General features: G+C 35.1%; 1 protein-coding gene across 1 annotated transcript; it reads left to right on the top strand.

Moving 5' to 3' along the window:
• Positions 1–9,531: 9,531 nt before the first annotated feature.
• LOC147069501 (glucose dehydrogenase [FAD, quinone]-like) lies at positions 9,532–14,866 on the top strand. Its single transcript, XM_085950820.1, has 4 exons — positions 9,532–9,765; positions 11,247–11,380; positions 13,271–14,126; positions 14,673–14,866. The coding sequence occupies exons 1-4, from the start codon at positions 9,612–9,614 to the stop codon at positions 14,864–14,866; spliced, it is 1,338 nt and encodes a 445-aa protein (XP_085806946.1). The 5' UTR covers positions 9,532–9,611.
• The last annotated feature ends 6,659 nt before the right edge of the window (positions 14,867–21,525 follow it).

Below are 21,525 nucleotides of genomic sequence, written 5' to 3'. Positions count from 1 at the left end.
TTAGAATTATTTTGAGCATACAATATAATTTCCTTGAAAAATCAAATTTATTTTTGTCTACAGATTAGCTAAAAATGTATTAAAGTACGAAACCGGTTTATGATTTTTGTAAAAAAAAATATGATATAGTTTGGAGTGAAACGTGTGTGGAGATGAGGATTGATGATGTGAGATGTGATTAGCGGAGTATGAAGGCTGGTAGTTGCTGGTGGAGATAGCGAGTTGTTTTCCGAATTTACAAGTACAGTTTAGCCAATAATATAAGATAAAAACAAGTGAGATATATAGCCCAAGGCTTAGCGATACTGGGTGACTGTAGTGGAGTGACTGTTATACGATCAAGATAAAAACGGAGTGAGATGTTCATTCAATCGTGATATTCTATTTATTGAATAATGCTGACACTGAGTATTCCATGCGAGAAATACTTTTTAACATAATAAACATCACTGAGAAAAAATGCAATAAAATATAATAATAATGAATATGTTTATTTAACATATGAGCTATGTTATGTCCTGTCTATCTTCCTCCCATTATCGTGGGTATACCTGCTCGAGTAAACAAAATTCAAAAGCAATCCTCATTAATGGCACTCAAATCGAGCGGCGAGTGGACAAACGCTGGACAAATGGCGTCATACAGTGGTACCCAACGGAAACTAACCATCCACATGGACACCCTAAAACTCGCTGCATAGATGAACGTAAAGTTCGGTATTTGTACATGGAAGCAAAGAACTAGGGACCGAGAAGAGTAGATGGAGCTAGTAGTAGCATCTAGGAGTAGATCGACCCCGGGTGATGATGACCGGCTCAAGTGTAAAACAAAACGTTCAATAATCAACATTGAAACAGATATTTCACATATCAACTTGTGCGTACATCCTGGGCATACAATCGCCATCTACGAAAGCTACTATTCATGTTCAAAGTCAATGACACTGCATCGTCTATTCGTTACTCCGCATTACAAGCTCCTCACAGTCGTTTGCAATTACAATCCAAACCTACCAATACAGTCCACTGCTTCCCTTCGAAATAGTTTCTTCTATATATAATTATAAAGAATTAAGTGAGCCTAATTCGTATAAATATTCAAAACAAATTAATTAATGCAATAATTTTATTACATTAATTATCGTAAGTATGTAAATTTCAATCGATACGCAATTCGAAAAATCAAAAAGCATTTGTTTTTATATTTTTGTATTTTTGCGGGAGGTTTTGTCTTGGCGGATTTGTCCGGGCGGTATTGACGAGCACTGGGACGGGCTCATTTGGTTTGGCGGCAATGTCCGGGCGCTTTAATTGTCGGGGTGCCGCATGGTATCGCACGAATCATATACTTATTATTTATTATTATTATTTTACTTATTGCAAATTTATTATTATTATTTTACTTATTGGTTATTTTACTTATTGCAAAAAATGTAAACAAATGTTGCCGAGAGCGATGTAGAGACCATATTTATACTAATAATAAAATTATGGTATCTGTATGATTGTTTAGTTATAACTAAAAAACAACTGGACATTAACGAAACTTCATAGAATCATACATTATTGGTATCAATTTGGTAGACTCTTTGAAGACATTGCAATGATATTGGATGAGGTACAAGAAAAGATGCGCACCCCTAGATATAGCGAAATATACGTTATAATGTGGGTGTAGCTAGCAAATTCAATAGATAGTACAGTCCGACAATAAGAAATCGGCGATAACAGGTCGTTGACAAAAGTTGCTCTAGTCGCATATAGATGACTTCTCAGTGATGTACCTGTCATGGCGGCAACGCACTCAAGATGCGTATTTAAATAATATAACGGCTCTCTTTCTAGATGGGACTCCTTTTTATCGCAATAAACTAACAAAAATACTAATAAGAATTCTAACATCACTCCTGACCGTTTTTTACATAGTTTTATAAGAAAAAGCTTCAAATAACGTAAATTGATAGATCCGTACACTACGTGAGCGTAAAATGAAATGATAAATTTGGGGCGTTCCTCATTTGAAAACGGTAGTTCGATTAACTGCACTGGCGGGGATTGCTAGTTCACGGTTTTAACACGTGGACAAGACGTTCTTGTTCGACAGTAGAAGAAGGGAGACAGAAGTAATTGATTAAGTGCCGCACGTCTCATATAAATGACGTCGACAACGCCAAGAATAAATATGGCTACTGTATATCGTACATGTATATTAACTTTGTCAAATGATATATTATATCAATGACTGTACTAATATTTCTACGGCATGTATGTACTATGTTCCAAGTATAGGATGATTTTCTTCGAGAACTTGCTTAAAAGTCGTAGAATTTTTACAAAATGGGTTAATATATTTATTAAAATAGGGTTCCCAGTACGCACAACCCATTTCCCTTCTTTGAGTTCGCAGTCCTGAAGAGTCTCTAAGCAGTTTGTGCCAATATTAAAGGGCTAACTTTACTATTATAAGTATTTCAAAAACAAACAATATCAAAATACGCTAACTCAACGAAAATTCTAGGTGCCAGGATTTGTTGCACCTGCGCACTGAATACACCTGCGAATCGCACACGGTGCCATAGTGGAATGATTCCAGTAAAGCATTATAGATGACTATCTTTGGATGGAAATATATGGCCTCCACAAAGGGGGGGGGGGGCTGGCTGACAGGGCTCTAGCCTGGGGGCCCGGGTTTAGGATGGGCCCGGCGTGTCGAGTCGACCAGATACACGTATCACAAATTCTCTCAAATAGTTAACAAAAGTCGCCTGCGGTGCTATTTTCTTTCTTTAATCTTATTATTTAAAATTATGTAGTTGTACAATACAATTTTTAATTGTGTATCGATACTCGACAACTCCATAATTCAAATGGATGTATTAGAATATACAAAAAAAAAAATATACACAATAATTTTACCACGTACACTATTTGGAAAACACTACTGCATAGCGTCAAACTGCCATTATCTTAAGCGATAGGTGGGGGGGCCCGCATCAGTATGTGGGGGCTATGATCTACATATTACACTCAACCATTCTCATATTCACGTAAGTGGAATAAATCAAATCATAATAGTTTAGGTATGCTCTGGGCGATCCGATAAATATAGTGCACAGATTTTCAGTCATAATTATTTGATGAATCGAATTCGTTGAATTATTTTAAAAATATTCTACTATCTATAAAATATCTAAAAATTGGTAAGGTTCATTGGTATAATTTTAGATATTTTATAGATAAACGAGTAGTTTTTGACTATTATCTACTATGGCTTCGATTAAGCAGGGTTTAATAGAAATTTAAAAACTAACAAACACTATTTAAACAAATTATAGCCTTAGTTTAATGAAAACAAATGGGCTTGACTGACAAAGTTAAGTGTGCACTATTTATATCAGATATCAACAGCCTACCTCCACCCTTCGCCACTGTCGAACGTCATATACAAACAGTATGAAAAATGCAGTCCGTAGTATGTGGTGGAAGCGGTGAGGCGCGGTTGTTGTGGGTTGAGCGCATAATTGGGTCATATTAGTCAAAAATAGATTTGCTTGGTCGCATCTCGTGGTGCTAATGATGTCAAGGATCCCATGCTTGCAACTAGAATAAAATAACATTACCGCAAGGTTGACAGCTTCAAGTACCTGGGGGTACACATCACGGGATGTGGCATTTCGCAGAAAGAGCTCGCTATCCGAATGGGAATGGCTGGAGCAACATTAAACTCGATGCGGAAAGTCTGGGACTCACGATTGTACTCGGTCAAAACTAAATGCCGCCTATTCGACGCTTGCATTTTGACGGTGCTGCTTTACGGTAGCGAATCATAGCACATTACGAAGGCTCAGACCAACCGTATACTGAGCTTCAAAAACAGATGTTTGCGACGAATACTGGGTGTGCGGTGGTACGACTTTAGGAGATAAGAGAACGCACCAAGCAGCCTCTTTCAACCTGGCTTGCCTGTTCTTCAAGCCAACCGGATTCCGGCGTCCTGGAAGGCCGCTAAATACAATCTACAGAGTGTATAAGGCGGAGCTACGGGATGCTGGTTTGATATGGAATGAAGCAAAAAGACTGGCGAGCGACAGGGATTCTTGGAGGCGCCGCGTGGTGTCCATATGCTCCAGTTAAGGGGCGGATATGGCAAAAGAAGAAGAGGTTCGATAATAGCTTGTGATTTCTAGACTTTTATCGTTTCTCGAGAGTCGACAATTCTCGAATTAATTTTTATTTGAGGTAGATTCATTGATTTCTCGAGATATAGGTATCTTTTTTTTAAACTCATTTTGCCTAAATTTTCTACCGATGGAATCCATTTGAGCTCAAATTCGAGACCTTTTTAATATATTAGATATGGAATAAATTCGGCTGCTTTATTTCACCGTTTCAAATTCAAGAAATGAGAATTCACAGAAGATTTAGGCATCAGCCAGAAGTCGCTGTCGTCGAATAAATAGGAGGAGCTTCTTAGTTCACAGTTGGACAATTCGTCGCTAACAGGAAGGCGCTATAATCGAAGTGCGGTTAAAAATGGGAGAAGCTTGTTAGTTCACAGTTGGACAATTCGTCGCTAACCGGAAGGTACTATAATCGAAGTGCGGTTAAAAATGGGAGGAGTTTGTTAGTTCACAGTTTTAACACGTAGCCAAGAAGATCTTGTTCGACAGTACAGTCTACGATAGCAACCTTTACCAGTATTACCACATTGGTTCTGCTTAATTCCTGCGTACGTGAAGAAATCGCATCTCCGCAAATTTATGATAGTCACGTTTTTTTCCATATTTGATAAGGGTGCGTTGGCCATAAGGTGATTGGCTTCGTATATCATACTATATCTCTTATTATTTTTTTTATTTAAGGAAATTGGCCTGAAATAGCGATAAGAAAAAAACAATGAGTGTGCATGAAACGTATTTTAACGCAAATATGCACAGTTACAGTCGTGGTAAATTACCTGGTCAATTCTATTTTTTTTTTAAAGTGAAACTTCTTTGCCACAGACAACCATTAGGCGTAGTATTTCCCTCTATGCGTTCAGGCGTACCTTGCTTCTACCGTGTCCGGAAATTTGCACGTGCACATTTTACCGTGAAATTTTGTATCGGAAATATAAAGTCATATATCAAAAACCGTCCGACCTCTTTGGGTCGTATAGTACTGAGATACAATTCATATCTAAATAAAACATGGTTCTTGTCGTTTTACAGGAAGCCAGCGGCAAACAAATTTTGAAAATACATTTAGTCGACATATTGAATTATTTGTTAGGTTAGGTTAGATTTTCGTTCTTGAATTCATGAATTTTGCCAACATCGGCTATGAAAATTAGCATGACTTCTCGTAAACCGACCTGTACCAAAAACACGTAATAAAAACTACCCAAATTAAAGAAAAAGACATTAGAAAATAGGTATGTAATTAAATTAGAAAAACATAATAACACCTAATTTTTTTCATCTTGGTGTTATAGAAATGACCGTATAGGAAACGAAAACTCACGGCGAACTGTGCTACGGTGAAATATTATACGTACAATTTACATGTAACCGGCCTCTACACGTCCTACGGCGGAAGGGAAAATAGGTGTGCGATGAGGTCACACGAAACGTTTGGTAGTTGGTAGGCAATCTAGGCGAGCGCGATCTTTAGATTAATAAAGCCTGAGTATATCTTTTTGCACAAGCAACGAGTGGTCCACTGTTCAGTTGTCAAAATCAGATCCCAGATTGCTTGACATATTGATTCGCTCTTTCTTGTTTCAAATTGAATTATAAAAAAATCTCAAAGCAAATATATTAACTATCAGTGTTATTTATAAATACTATACATTTCTGTTATTCATCAGCTGTCAAAGTCAGACAAGTCCTTCATACAAAAACCGGTGGTAATATCGATTTCCAAAAAAACATGTAGCATTAATCTATGCATTACATTTTATAGAAGGTGTGTTAATGCTAGTGTATTATTTATCATGTAACTCATCTATTCAAATCAAACCATTCCCTGTGTGAACACGACAGACGCGTCAGTATGAACACTATATAGAACAATGTCAGGTCATCCATAGACAACAACAGGAGGGGCGGAAAAGGTAGGACCAGTCATTCTGAAGGTATCGGCTTTCTACTTGAGTCGGCAATGGTTGCAATACACGGTAGGTACTGATGTTGGGCGAATGACAATATTCATGCCATTGTATCTGTTTATTTATCGAAGGGGTCCCCAATTTGTTGTTTCCCATTTTTTGTCGTTTTCACAACTACATTATATCGATAAGATTAAATAATTACACAAAATTGACTTTACTTGTTGTTTATTATTTGATTGTACAAATGCGACTAACTTTGGAATGTCAACTAAGTGAGTTTTGCTGCAGTGATCTGTTTTATCGACTACGAGTTTTAGTTTTCTTTTTCGACGATAGATGTTACTAAGCCATCAATTGCATTCCCCGTACCACTGTCAGTGAAGGATGCATTATTAGACGCTAGGGACGGCAACGTATATGAAAGTATGGTGAGGCAGGCTGGTAATCAAGTTATGGTAGCACTTCAACGTGCGTCACATTGACGTTCAGTTTGCATTGGTAAATCAACGTGGAAGGTTCACCTGAGCTAGGTAATATTCAGTAAAAATGGTTGTGTGTAGTGTGTTAAATTGTAAAAACGACAGTAATGAAAAGAATAAACGCTTAGGAGCCGTGACGTATCACAAATGAGTATATTTAATTAATTTTATACATGTTAAAATAATAATCTAAAATAAACTCGGCTGCATAACGCATGCTTAAATTCGTTCCGAATTACTCTGTTTACATACCATTACACAGCAGTCGTGTTTGTATTGCTCAGGACCGCATTTAAGTGAACGCATTGATTATTAATATTATAATTGAATATAAGTAACACATTTTGATTGTATCGTATATTTGAGCATTGTTATATCATTGTATGCGTTGCAATGATACTTTGATATTATTCACTTTTTAAAATTTGTGAATAACGTGATATATATTTATTTATTTATTTTGTTTACAATATTAATTGATTATGAGACGTGTTTGTGTTCAGATATTTATAATCCATATACCTACCTAACGATATGTACGTACTATATATTATATAAGTTAGGAAAGGAAAGTTGTTTATATATTATATATATTGTAGGTATATATATTATATTGTAGTATAACTTAATTAAACCCGAACTAATTACAAATGTGTAAGTTAAACTTAATTAAGGCTGAATTAATTACAGTGATGGGATATTTGCAAGAATTTAATAATGTGTTTTCTATATCTTTATGTAAACTTTATTTTTGATTAATATAATATGACATAATATATATTAATAACCTTTTATAATTTTATTTACTTTAATTACTTTATTCCTATTATTATAATTACTTTATTACTTGTATTACTTTTGAAAGACATATAGAGTAAGTACCTAAATAACCTACCTATCTTTTCATAAATTCCCAACATTAAAATATAATTATACTAAAATCCTAACAGTGTTGTTATTTTAAACCTTCCTTCGCTGAACATTATTATATTATATGAGTACGTAGTAACTACGTAAGGTACTACGGTCAAAGGGCCAACGTAAATCCTCAGTGATGCCCTGCGTTTTTTTATCGCGTTGCTTTTTCTCGTAAGTTGTCGGCTGTCGTCGACATGCTTCATTTGGTTGCATGAGTAACCCGCTTCGTTGCCTATCTCTATATTAAGAACATCTATGATTAGACGTATCTGTCACTGAATCAACCCCAAGCCTATAATTATCTGAAATAATTTTGAGAATATCAGTGATTCAAATTACTTTCAATTTCGTAATGGCCATAGCACCCCATACGCACCGCAAAGAAAGCCGAAGTCCTACGTCAAAAGGTTTGACACCAATGTACACTTTATTAAAAAAAATATATAAATAAGATTGTTAAAAATATACGTAACGTCGCAAATAAGCAGTATTGCTGTAAGGTGCATTAATTAATTAATTTTCTGTTCTAACAGACAAGGTGAAAAAATTATTTCACACATTTTCTGATTATTTAGTGAAGTGATAAAATTTAAAATTGTGTCTTCTTTGATTTAATTAGAATTTAATTAGACTTGCTGGAATACGTAAATCAGTCGACATTTTATCTTCCCTTTGATCGAACCTATTTTTTTTTTTAATTACATCACTGATAATCCGAAGACATTTTTCATAAATAGAAAGAAAGTGTTATGTGATATATCAAATTTCTAAGAACCGCTTGCTATCCACACATTAATAGCAAATACGTGTCATTGTTATCGCGGATATAGGGGAGGCAACGCACAAGCGGTTTTTAAATATTTTCATTTCACGGAGCCCTCTGTGTAAAACCAAACTTACATGTCGCTTTAAACAAATATGAGAACATCTTATTGAAAATTTTCAAAACTCAGAACCAAATTAGGGAGGTTATTTGTAGCTTTTCAATCAAAAGTGTACGTATATCAAAAAAGCAGGACTTGAAATGGAATAGACCGCACCGGAGCGACGTTTCTGTTCACGAAATCCTTTTAATTAATTTTATTAATTTGACCATCTGAAATAGATGGGCCATAATATAACACACTTGTTTTTATAATATAATATATAAAATTAGATAACTATGTTAATATTTTCAGAACATTATCGAGCGCTCCGGTTCGTAAAATTTTCCATTTCTAGCGCTGAGAAAAAGACAATCTTAATATTTTTTTCTGCGTACTACTTCAGTTAAAAACTTTTTTTTGTAGATTGATTACTATTTGAAAATCAAATACAGAGTATGGAATAGTGAATGAAAACTAATTAAGTATTCATATTTAAATAAATTGGAATGTAAATATGTATGTATATATATATTTTTTATAACACTACAACAAACCATGAGGCTCAATGACAGTAATGTAGTGAAACAGTAGTATATTAAGTAATATAAAAGAAACAATCATAAACACGCGCCTTACGTACTGGACTCTGAGGGCCGCATTATAAAGAGTGCAGTTTTTAAATAAAAGGAATCCTCTCGATAGTAATAAATGACGAAATGTCAGTGTAATTTGAATTTTGTTATCGTTTGAGGAAATTTGTCAAAAGCATATTAATCTATTATTGAAATCGTGCATTGGCACTGAATTAATAATATTTGTTACCGAACAGCATGCATCGCACATTTTGAATAATACTGAAATAACCTCACACTGAAATCGTAGTTCATGCATATTGAAAATTTAAAATTAGAATCATTATTTTTAAATCAAAATTACTACAGCTCCACGAGTATAAATTGTCCGCTAAGTGAGGGTGCCACATGCTAACATTTGGCATATCATTCAATTCGTTTTATACTATGGTGAGCATCGTTCTAATATCGAACACTTGACGATTTATGATAGTAAATTTATAATTTCTTTGCGAAGCAACCAGCTGACACTTTGCAACACATGGATCAAACCTGTTTAGGACTGGGAGATTTACTATTTCATTTTTTAATCTTTATTTCAGCTTAATAATTACGAGACTAGTATCGCAGGCGAATTTTATTTATATCGACCTGTACGTCGAAAACGACGGTGAACGGTGAAAACCATGGATATATCCAACTCGACTGAATCCTGCGAATTGCCTGGGGCGATGTCTTCTCTCATTTTGGCTAGTTTCAGCACACTTCTGGCCGCCCGATGTGAGCTGAATGATGACACATCATGGCCGCCGGATTACACCGAGAAACTTCTTAATGGAGGTAGGATCTGTCTTAATAATGACAAAAAACTACGATTAGTTTGAAATTAGTAAACGAAAAATCACGAGTGAAGAAGCTTTATATCGCGCATTACGCACATATAACTCTGGCAACACCCAATCAAATTTTCAGTCCAGGAAAGCTGCCAAATTATGAATTATTTTGAATTTGTGTTTTTTACATCCAAAAGTAAGCATTTGACCATTTACTGTTTATTTTATCATAATTATTTAGAGATCATTGGATACAACTTATAAATGTAATTTGATTTGTGAATTATTAATTGTTAAGTTAAAGTAATGCATTTTGTCAAAATGTATACTTAAAAAACTTCAGCACACTTTTAATGCAAAATTTTGATTTGTTGTACCTTTAGAAATATTGCTGGTTGTACTTGTGGACGCATCCAAAGGTACAACTTGCATAGATTTTTGATATTTACATGATTTTTAGCTAATAAAAGCATATTTTTTATAGAATTAGTTATTAATGTTACAAACATTTTTTGAATGTCCATTTAACATATTTTTTCACAGATTTATTTAATTTGATGAAAAAAATTATCTTATTAACCCGTGGACAAGTTCCCGATATTCGATTTTTTGTCAATAAATCAAAACCCTTTGCACTGAATATGTTTTTTTATTTTGTAATAATTATAAGCCCAGATAATCACCATTATTGATGACAGCAAAAACATTGCATAATATTATATACATGACGATTTGGAAATGAAAAACGAAAAATTGTCCACAGGTACAACACCTTCCCCTATTTGGGGTGCCGGACGAAATCCCGAAGGCCGAAATCCCGAATGCTGAGATCCCGAATGGCCAAAATCCCGAAAGTCTAAATCCCGAAAGCCGAAATCCCGAATACCGAACGCTGAAATCCCGAATGGCCGAAATCCCGAATGGCCGGAATCCCGAAGGCGGAAATCCCGAAAAATAAACAAATATAAACTCCAATAATTGCGCATTCATAAATTGCGCAATTTTTTACAAGAGAGACGAAAACCCATTTTTTGTGGAAATATATAAAAATAAAAAATATAAACATCAATGATTTTGCGAGAGAGGCAAAATCCATTTTGTTCTACAAAATTGTCTCTCCTGCAAAATAAAATGCGCAATCTGCAAAACCCATTTTCCGGAAAAAATGGGTTTTGTCTCTCTTGCGAAAATTGCGCAATTCAAGATTGCGCAATTATTGGTGTTTATATTTTTTTATTTTCGACCTTTCGGGATTTCAGCGTTCGGGATTTCGGTATTCGGGATTTCAGCTTTCGGGATTTCGGCTTTCAGGATTTAGGCTTTCGGGATTTCGGCCATTCGGGATTTCAGCATTCGAGATTTCGGCCTTTGGGATTCTGGCCTTCGGGATTTCTACCCAAACCCCGTATTTGTGCTACCGTTGGAAAACGGATCATTTTGCGAGTAGTGATTAACTAGCAATTTTTTAAACAATCCCACGATTTTCAGGCCTACAGGTGTTTGATTTCATTGTGGTTGGCGCAGGATCCTCTGGATCGGTCATAGCAAACAGACTGACAGAAATTCCAAAGTGGAACGTCCTGCTGGTGGAAGCCGGTGGAAATCCAAAAGCTGAAAGCGAGGTAAGATTAAACTCATAAAAAATAAAAGATTCTTCAAATGGTTAGCGATTACATCTATTAGGTGTATATCCATGTTAGCTGGAAGGGAAGAGTTGGTCAGCCTGCTATTGTGCCTAGGGTTGAACTTCTTTAGCATATTTAAAAAATAATGTTACATTCTTAAATCTTATGAGTAAAGTTATTTGTCAATTATATTTATTTTAAAAAAACATGATCGATCTTAGGAAGGGCCTCCATAGAGTAGAGAACATTAATATTTTTAATATAATATTAGAATATCTCTAGCATTTAGTTATTACAGCGTTTTTATTAGCTCGTATTCGTCTTTGTCCGGTGGTTATTTGTCCAGTACAAATCTTGCAATCGATTTTTAACTAACTTAACGACTAGTTAGACATTTGAATGTTTTAGAATCAGAACACGATGCCAATGCATTATTTTAAAACTTTTAGCCATCTTTAAGCAGAATTGAATTCAATTTCAGTTAATTCTGTTTTGTATGGAAAGTTATTTCAGAAAAATCCGTTAAAAGAAAAAAACTATTATTGGTTGCTAAGGGGGTGGTCCTAGCAACTAAATCATTAATATATACGAGCGTTACTATGGAAATCAAAATGAAATGTCAAAATGACACTTCAGTATTCTATATCTGTTTGTTTGTTTTCTATTTCACATCAAGTACAATTTTGAGCATATTGGGCAAAAATTTAAACAAAAAAATTTAAAAAACGTTTATAATAAGTTCTTTTTATCTTGTAATTATTTTTAATCTACATTATACCTACCTATCGACCAGTGTCTACCATAAGAGGTTATCAAATGCGTCTCGCTTAATGATCATAAATATTAGGATCATTAGTGTCCGTTTGTGTCGTCCGCGCTATCTTGCTTTTTGTCGTGAAATTATAAAAAACATTGGATCCCTCAGATTGTTTCGCCTATTCATGAGTTCCTTAGGCACGGGTATGGCGTGCCGTATAATTACAAGGGAAGAGGGGTCAACCCGCTAAGACGTATATTCCATTCACCACAGTCACAATCCTCACTCATGAAGTCACGCAGACCTAATATCACAGAACAGATAATAAATTGAATACCGATAGGCTATATTCAATACGGCGCATGTTAATGCAGGGATTTTGACTGTGTGAGTGTCCTACGAAAATGAAGCACGCATTGTGCACGTGCAATAGTGCATTCTTTTAATACTTTTAGCCATCTTTAAGCAGAATTGAATTCAAATTCAGTTAATTCTATTTTGTATTGAAACTTATTTCAGAAAAATCCGTAATAAGTAAAAGACAATTATTGGTTGCTAAGGGGATGGTCCTAGCAACTAAATTATTAATATATACGTGCGTTACTATGGAAATCAAAATGACATTTCAGTATTATATATTTGTTTGTTTTTTATTTACTTCATATCAAGTACAGGTTTGAGCACATTGAGCATAATAATTCAACATAACATTTAAAAACGTTGTATTTAAAAAGGTCTTTTTATCTTGTAATTATTTATGAATTAAGGTATTAAACAATGGTAGGTACTAACTTTTATTAAAAGACGGTGTCAAGATCTCAAAAAAATAGTTTTATGACATTAAAATCCAAGGCGGGTCTCCCTCAAAAACTTTCATTGGAAAACTTTGGATTTTGAAAATATCATAAGATGAAAGCGAACTCGATCAGAAATGTCACTCATACCTGAAAAAGCTCAGGTTGTGAGGAAAAAGAAAAAAAACTATGTTACAATGTGGTGAATGTATAGTGATAACCCATTTTATAAATCAATAGAATTATATAAGCCAAGTACCTACGTATAGTTTAATTATATGGCAACAATGTTGTTAAAAAATAACAGTAGGTATACTAACTTGAATCATTTTCTAGGTGCCAGCTTTGTTTCGGTTCGCTTTCGATACCGATATGGATTGGAAGTATAAGCCCGAAAAAGATCCAGGATTCTGTTTGATAATGGAAGACCGTCAGTGCCGCTGGCCAAGAGGGAAAGCCTTAGGAGGAACCAGCGCGATCAACTCAATGCTGTATGTCAGAGGAAACTCGAGAGACTACGACGAATGGGAGAGGAAAGGTAACACGGGGTGGGGATACCAGAATGTTCTTCAGTACTTCAAAAAGAGCGAGAATATGGAAGATCCAAACATTCTAGCGAATGAAAACTTTACACAATCACACGGAGTTGGTGGATATTTAAATGTGGGAGAATTTAACGATACAGGATTGTGGGGAGACAAGATACTAGCAGCGGTTAAAGAACTTGGGCATGATAATATTGTCGATATAAATTCCGGTGAGAATTACTTAGGATTCACCAAAGTTCAAGGCACTTTAGTAAATGGCCAACGTATGTCATCTGCAAGGGCATTTCTTTCGCCAATAAAAAGCCGGAGAAATCTTTTCGTTTTGAAAAATGCATTAGTAACAAAAATAAACATTGATGAGAAGAATAAAAAAGCCGTTGGGGTTGTCGTTCAATTGGTAAACGGTCAATCCGTGGAGATAAAAGCAAAGAAAGAAATAATAGTCTCAGGCGGTGCTGTCAACTCTCCCCAATTGTTAATGTTATCAGGCATTGGACCCTCACAACATTTAACAGACATGGGAATAAAAACAATCGCTGATTTACCAGTGGGAGAAAATTTGCAAGATCACTCAAACATCAGATTATTTTTTACATTTAACAAAGGAAGAGCTCAAGCGGAAAGCGACAAAAACACTGCGTTGAGTTTGGCAACATATTTAACACAGCGTAGAGGTAGACTGTCATCGGTTGGAGAATCTAATACTATAGGATTTATAAATACAAAAAAAGATTCACCATATCCGGACGTACAGTACCACTTATATGTTAGTCCACCCACAAATGGAACTGTTATTCATATCAGTGAAGAGTTCCGACGCTCAAATCCGTTCTTGTATACGAACGCCAACACTTTTGTACCGATGGTCTGCCTGCTACAACCGAAGTCCAGAGGCAAAATTTTATTAAATAGCACGAACCCTCACGACAGTCCGCGCATATTTCCCAACTACTTCCATAAAAATGAAGATGTGGAGACATTAATGAGAGGAATTCAAGAAATAATAAAAATAGAGAATACAACAGCATTAAAAAAAGATAATATAAAACTTGAAGAAATAGTATTACCGGAGTGTAGCAAATACACATTTAAAAGTAGAAAATACTGGATGTGTTATATGGCCCATACATCCACGACTGTGTTTCATCCAGTAGGAACTGTTAAAATGGGACCGTCTGATGATGTAACAGCTGTTGTCAGTCCAACTCTGAAAGTTATCGGAATCAAAGGTTTAAGAGTGGCTGATGCAAGTATTATGCCAGAGATTGTAAGCGGAAACACCAACGCGCCGTGCATTATGATCGGAGAAAAGGCTGCTGATATGATCAAAGATGATTGGCAGTATGAAATAGATGAAGACATTTTTGATATGTATTCAATATAATTTCGTTGAATATTCTAGGAAAATGAAATTTATTTTCGTGTACAGATTAGCTAAAAATGTATTAAAGTACGAAACCGGTTTATGATTTTTGGGAAAAAAAATATAATATAGTCTGGAGTGAAACGTGTGTGGAGGTGAGGATTGGTGATGTGAGATGTGATTAGCGGAGTATGAAGACTGGTAGTTGCTAGTGGAGATAGCGAGTTGTTTTCCAAATTGACAAGTACAGTTTAGCCAATAATATAAGATATATAAACAAGTGAGATATATAGCCCAAGGCTTGGCGATACTGAGTTACTGTAGTGGAGTGACTGTTATACGATCAAGATAAAAACGGAGTGAAAATTTCATTCAATCGTGATATTCTATTTAATGAATAATGCTGACACTCCCCAAAAAAACATTAACATGTTCAAAGGCTAGTAGTCAGTGGCGATGCGCCCTTGAACGCGAGAGAGCGCTGAACACCCAATTTATAAGAAAAGATTTTTTTTTTAAATATTTCATTTATTAAAAGACAGTGTTCTGATCTATTACCGTAGTCGTTAATTCATAATATACAAAAACAATTTCTAATATGTGTTTTAACCGCCTATTTTAAATCCTATATTCAATGTCTATAGGAGCGAATTTTCAAAGCGAACCAGTAATCCTGATTTGAGATAATGAGAGTGAGTGAAATAGCAATAGCCAAATAATATTATATACGTTAATTTGCTGATTGGGAGCGGCGCTCTCACGTTCGAATTCGGATTCGTATATTGTCGTTAATCTTCGTCGGCGTCAAAACAAGACTGCCTGTATTACACGTGGAGACCACAAGCAAATATTATTCCAACTCTATTTTTTGTATACAGTTAACTATTAATGCCAACTTGTGGAGAATTTCTTAACGTATTTTTCTGTGTATAAACATTTTTGCAAAAAAAAACTTTGTCCTATAAAAGTGTGTTTCTAGTACAGGTAGTCAGGGAAAGATCATTCCATGTGCATGAATACTGGGTAATATGTATTGTATTTTTGTCAATTGAGTAACATTTTCAAATAAATGTAGTGTTTATTAATCATATTTTTATGTTACCTAACAATTGATGAAGATTAGTGTATCATAATAATAATATTGTATCTCAATAAAATATAATAATTAAATAATAAACAATTGAAATATAGCATTTTTTGACCAATGTGAACTTTTTAACTTTGCATAATACATAGATTTTTATCCGTAAATACACTTTTGGAACAAAGTAGGTACATCTAGACATGATTGTCCATTATTTTTATTTGCAAATTGAGAAGTCTAGGATTAATAATAATAAATTTACTCTTAGTGATCTGACCACAACAAAGGCACATGGAATCTTTTTTTCCCACAAAAAATAACTTGACTGGTAAAAGATTTTTTTTCAGAAATAGGAAATGGAAATATAATATAATATTTTAAAGTGAATGTCCTATTATTCAATATAATAACAAATGAAAATCATTTAAAAATTAGAAAATTAGAAAAAATAGCACGGGACGAAAAATGGTTTCTGCACATATTAATAAGTTTCGTCTGCTAGCTGTAAATAATTAATGAGTGCTTTCGTGATTATTTTTCAATATCATATTTTTAGTTATTGTGTACATTAGTTTTTGTTTTAAAATAGCACCGTTTGATTTCGAATACATAAAAAAACATTCTACTTAATACTTTTGAAGAACGTCTTCATATTAAAAATAGCGATAGACCTGCACCTAACCTAAAATTAAAACAACAATGAGTTTCAAAAACTAAAAAGTACGAAAGAACATTCAAAATAAAACAATATGAACAAATTTTTTGGCTATGTGTATTGTGGATGTGACAAATTAAATGCACTATTCTGTTTTACATGTCTCGTGATTGAAAAATTTGTGTCGATGAAAAACAAAAGAATGGATTCCTCATTCAAATAAATAATAATAATATGAAAGTACTTAAAAAAAGTGAACTTCCAGTAAAATAATTCACCGGTCGCCACTGCTAGTAGTTAACTTCACTTAACTAGTAATCAGTGGCGGAACTATATCGCACAAGATCCCGCATACGGGAAGGGGCCGTATCTTATAGGGCCCTTTTCAGTGACGTCCCGTAGGGGTAGGCAGATTGAGCGTCGCTTGGGGACGGCATTTACTCGATGGGCGGCAAATCGGGGAGAATCATTTGGAATATATTTAAATATGATATATAGAAATAGCTAAAATTATTTTGTTTACATGTTGTACGATAATAGCATAGTAAAAATGGTATGAAAATAATAACTATGTGTATTGCTAAAAAGTACAAGTAAAACCTTAGACTTGGTGATTTGGGTGTCAAACTTAATTACCTCTATTATCAAAATTGTCAAACATCTTAGACTTTGCTATCCTTCGGAACACCAGCTACATACCCATAATCCGGGTAACAAACGAACTCAACTCAAACCACAGACCCGTTCTACTGTATCTAGGAGATCCAGTAGATCCATTCGCCACACTACCAAATGACACTAAATACAAAATATCTTGGGAAGATTTCGGATCCTATCTAGAAAAACACCTCAAACACTACTCACTAACGAACAACAGATCAACGACGCAATTGCATACTTAACAACCACAATTCAAGACGCAATTAAATCCGCCTCTACCCCAACAAGCTCAACACCCAAACACAGACAAGACTTACCTAAGCACATCAGATTACTCATAACGGACATAAACCGTTACAGAAAACCCGGACAACGCACAGGCGATCTGGCCACATTTGCGAGAGCCAAAGAGCTTAAAAACGAATCGACAGAGAAATCTCCGATTACCAAAACAATAGATGGATTAATAAACTCAAAGACCTAGTGAAGGGCACCAACCCTTACTGGGCACTTACTAAAATTCTAATGACAAAAAAATGTCCCAGTCGGCCCAAGAGGCCCAGTCTTCACCACAACAGATAAAGGCGAACTTTTTGCAGATAACTTAGTAGACCAATTCACACCTAACCCGATAGACTCCAAAGACACGCTAACCAAACGACACGTTAATTCAATCAATAGAGAGGCCGGTGCAATATTAAACTCAAGACCTAGTCCACCACCACAGCCACTAACAGCCGTCACTTCATCAGAAATAGGATACATAATTAAGCGACTAAAGAATCGCAAAGCACCAGGCAACGATGGGATCAGCAATCTCACTCTTAAAAAGCTCCCAGACAATAGCGTAGAAGAACTAACACACATCATCAATGCCTATCTCGAGCAACACTACTTCCCAGATGCCTGGAAAATTGCAGACATAATACTCCTGCCGAAACCAGGAAAAAACCTAAAAATTCCACAAAACCATAGACCAATTAGCTTGCTCCCTACAATGAGCAAAATACTTGAAAGAGCCATAAGCTCCAGACTTAACATCATGATATACGACAAAAAACTCATACCAGATGAGCAACACGGATTTAGACTAGGACACTCCACGAACCATCAGTTGCTCCGCACCACTGAATACATAACAGAAACTTACAACCAACACAAATTTGCCATAAGACTGTTCTTAGATATAGCCTAAGCCTTCAACAAAGTCTGGATCAAAGGACTTATAGTCAAGCTCTCCAGAGCATAAATTGAACTCCCGATGATTAAAATTCTCAACTCCTTCCTCACAAAAAGGCAGTTTTCTGTAAAATATCACGGCACTAGCTCCACCATACGGACTACCAAAGCTGGAGTCCCGCAAGGCTCCGTCCTAGCTCTCACACTATATAATCTGTATACCATGGACATTCCAATTTCAGATAACAGCACCGAAAAATCATGCATCATAGCTCAATACGCTGACGACACTGCCATTCTCGCCAGATCAATGAATTATAACCAAGCCGTAAAAATAGTCTAACACGCTGCACACAGTACATCTGCATGGTGCGACATTTGGCGCATCAAAATAAATGCAGGCAAAAGCGCAGCAGTCGCATTCGTTAGACGCAACAATAGACACTACCCAAAAAGACGTAAACTCCAAATGCATAACATATTAATTCCATGGTCGAACTCAGTCAAATACCTAGGACTGCACCTAGATACCAGACTGAACTTTGTCATCCATATCGACGACAAAATCAAACAAGCCAGATCCATTAGAGCTAGATTAACCCCAATGATAGGCAAAAGAAGAAATCTCTCTCTCAGAAGCAAGCAACTCCTACTCGTATTATACACAGCGATAATAAGACCAGTACTGACATACGACTGCCCCATATGGGCCCATAGCAGCTCCAACCACTTAAAAAAGCTCCAAAGAATACAAAGCACGACACTCAGAATGATTACAAACGCCCCCAAATACGTCCGCAATTCTGTGATACGCAGGGACTTCGAAATAGAAGAAATAGACGACCACATCCTAAAACTTGCAATTAACTTCTTCGACTCTATAGTTGGCCACAGACGTACAGTTTTCGTAACAGGTTGAACATGGCACAGACAATAACTGTTCAATAAGTGGGCACACCACAGATCAGTTTAACTACCCCATTTAAATCTGTCGGACTGTCAACAGACGTGCCCATATATGTACAGTTATTGTCTGTGGCAGAGCAAGTGTCAAAAACTATGGAGGTTAGATTCGCGGAGATATTACACAAGGGTATTGTTTAAATTAGTTTTGGGTAGGGTATACTTGAACGATATTGATACACGAATAATTTTACTTTGAATTTATTATGGTTATAATGGTTTTTATTAGAAACAAATTGACATAAAATACACACCTATGAAGTTGGTAAAATAAATCATGATTTCGCTATTGGATTGTGTATTTTATCGATTCACCGAAACAATATTATACACATTCGTGTAAATATAAAATATAATCTTTTCTTTTGAATACATTATCCCTTTAATGGGCAGTATTAATTATCTATTTTGTCATATTTTCAGAAAACGGTAATATTTATAAAGGTATTGATTTTATATACAATAAATTTAAACATGCCACAAAATTATATTTACATCAATCATCAGTATAATAATTAATTACTATGATATTATAAAAATATATACTTAAATTTTATTTAGATTTACCGACATTGTTATTCACAATTAGGTGTGTTAATTTATGTTGTGAACGTCTTAAATTAATAATTTGTAATATTCACTACATACAATAAATAAAATTTGAGTACTGAGTTATTAGTCTATATTTTCACAATAACTTAATATTTATAATGCTCTCTAAAATTTTAACATTTATATTATATTGTATAAAATAATATGTTTACATAAAAATAACTATAAATTTGTTTTACTCTCGTAAAAATAAATAAAATATAATATTTGCGATCTCCGCGTACATAATATTATTACATTTTTAATAATAAATGAATTTGTATTTTATAACAAGCAACACCAGCCGCAGTTGTATCGCGCGGTATATTATACTTTACGTTACCAACATCTAACGTCACCCGAGAACTTTCGGTGAGTTGAAATTCCAACAGTTTTACAAAAACACGGGAGTGGGGGTCGCTGGCAGTTTGAACCTGGCACACATCTGGCAGGTCGAAAACTGTCCGTCTATGGGCGCAGCAGATTATCTACCAAAGATAACTGTATAGCCGCCATTACGTATTAACTGACATGTTCAACCGGTTACCAAAACTGTACGTATATGGCCAGCTTATGGAAAACCACCCAAACTTAAGCATTAGAAACCTTAACATCTATAACGAAAACGGTGACCGGACAAAACAGAACATTGGTCGCATCTCGTGGTGCTAATGATATCAAGGATCCCATGATTGCAACTAGAATAAAATAACATTACCGTGAGGTTCGATAAAAGCTTGTGATTTCTAGACTTTTATCGTTTCTCGAGAGACGACAATTCTCGAATTAATTTTTATTTTCAGGTAGATTCATTGATTTCTCGAGAGATAGGTATCTTTTTTTTAAACTCATTTTGCCTAAATTTTCTACCGATTGAATCCATTTGAGCTCAAATTCGAGACCTTTTTAATAAATCAGATTTTCATGGAATTGAAGAATTTCCATTTCATTTGAAATTCGGCTGCTTTATTTTACCGTTTCAAATTCAAGAAATGAGAATTCAAGAGATGACATTTTTCGATCACAAGATCTAGGTTCTATAGTTATGGCACGAAACAAGGCATAGTCGGATAAGGGCGGACAGTGATACAATAGGCTTGATGTGAGTACTGTCCAACAAGAAGATTTAGACATCAGCCGGAAGTCGCTGTCGTCGACTAAATAGGAGGAGCTTCTTAGTTCACAGTTTTAACACGTGGACAAGTCGTCGCTAACCGGAAGGTGCTATAATCGAAGTGCGGTTAAAAATGGGAGGAGCTTGTTAGTTCACAGTTTTAACACGTAGCCAAGAAGATCTTGTTTGACAGTACAGTCTACCATAACAACCATTACCAGTATTACCACATTGGCTCTAATTTCTTTTATTTTGTTAACTGTCAATTCATGGTGGAACTGCATTGTATTGTTGTTTTTATTTAATAAAACGCATTTTTTTTATAGTACTTATTCCACTTTTAATCAATAGATTCATCAATATAAATATAATAGTCCGCCTCAGAGGGACATTTTCAACTTGAGTTGAAAATGTCCCTCTGAGGCGGACGAAAC

This window comes from Rhyacophila brunnea, unplaced genomic scaffold, assembly GCF_057557595.1.
Source record: "Rhyacophila brunnea isolate RB1 unplaced genomic scaffold, BYU_Rbru_1.0 scaffold_23, whole genome shotgun sequence".
Classification (NCBI taxonomy): domain Eukaryota; kingdom Metazoa; phylum Arthropoda; class Insecta; order Trichoptera; family Rhyacophilidae; genus Rhyacophila; species Rhyacophila brunnea.
Note: the sequence above shows the minus strand (reverse complement) of the source record. Positions and strands in the feature narration are given on the sequence as shown.

Coding starts and splice junctions, on each gene's coding strand:
- LOC147069501 (XM_085950820.1), top strand. CDS start 9,612: ATGGATATATCCAACTCGACTGAATCCTGCGAATTGCCTGGGGCGATG. Junction 11,381..13,270: donor ATCCAAAAGCTGAAAGCGAG/GTAAGATTAAAC, acceptor ATCATTTTCTAG/GTGCCAGCTTTGTTTCGGTT. Junction 14,127..14,672: donor CGACAAAAACACTGCGTTGA/GTTTGGCAACAT, acceptor ATGATGTAACAG/CTGTTGTCAGTCCAACTCTG.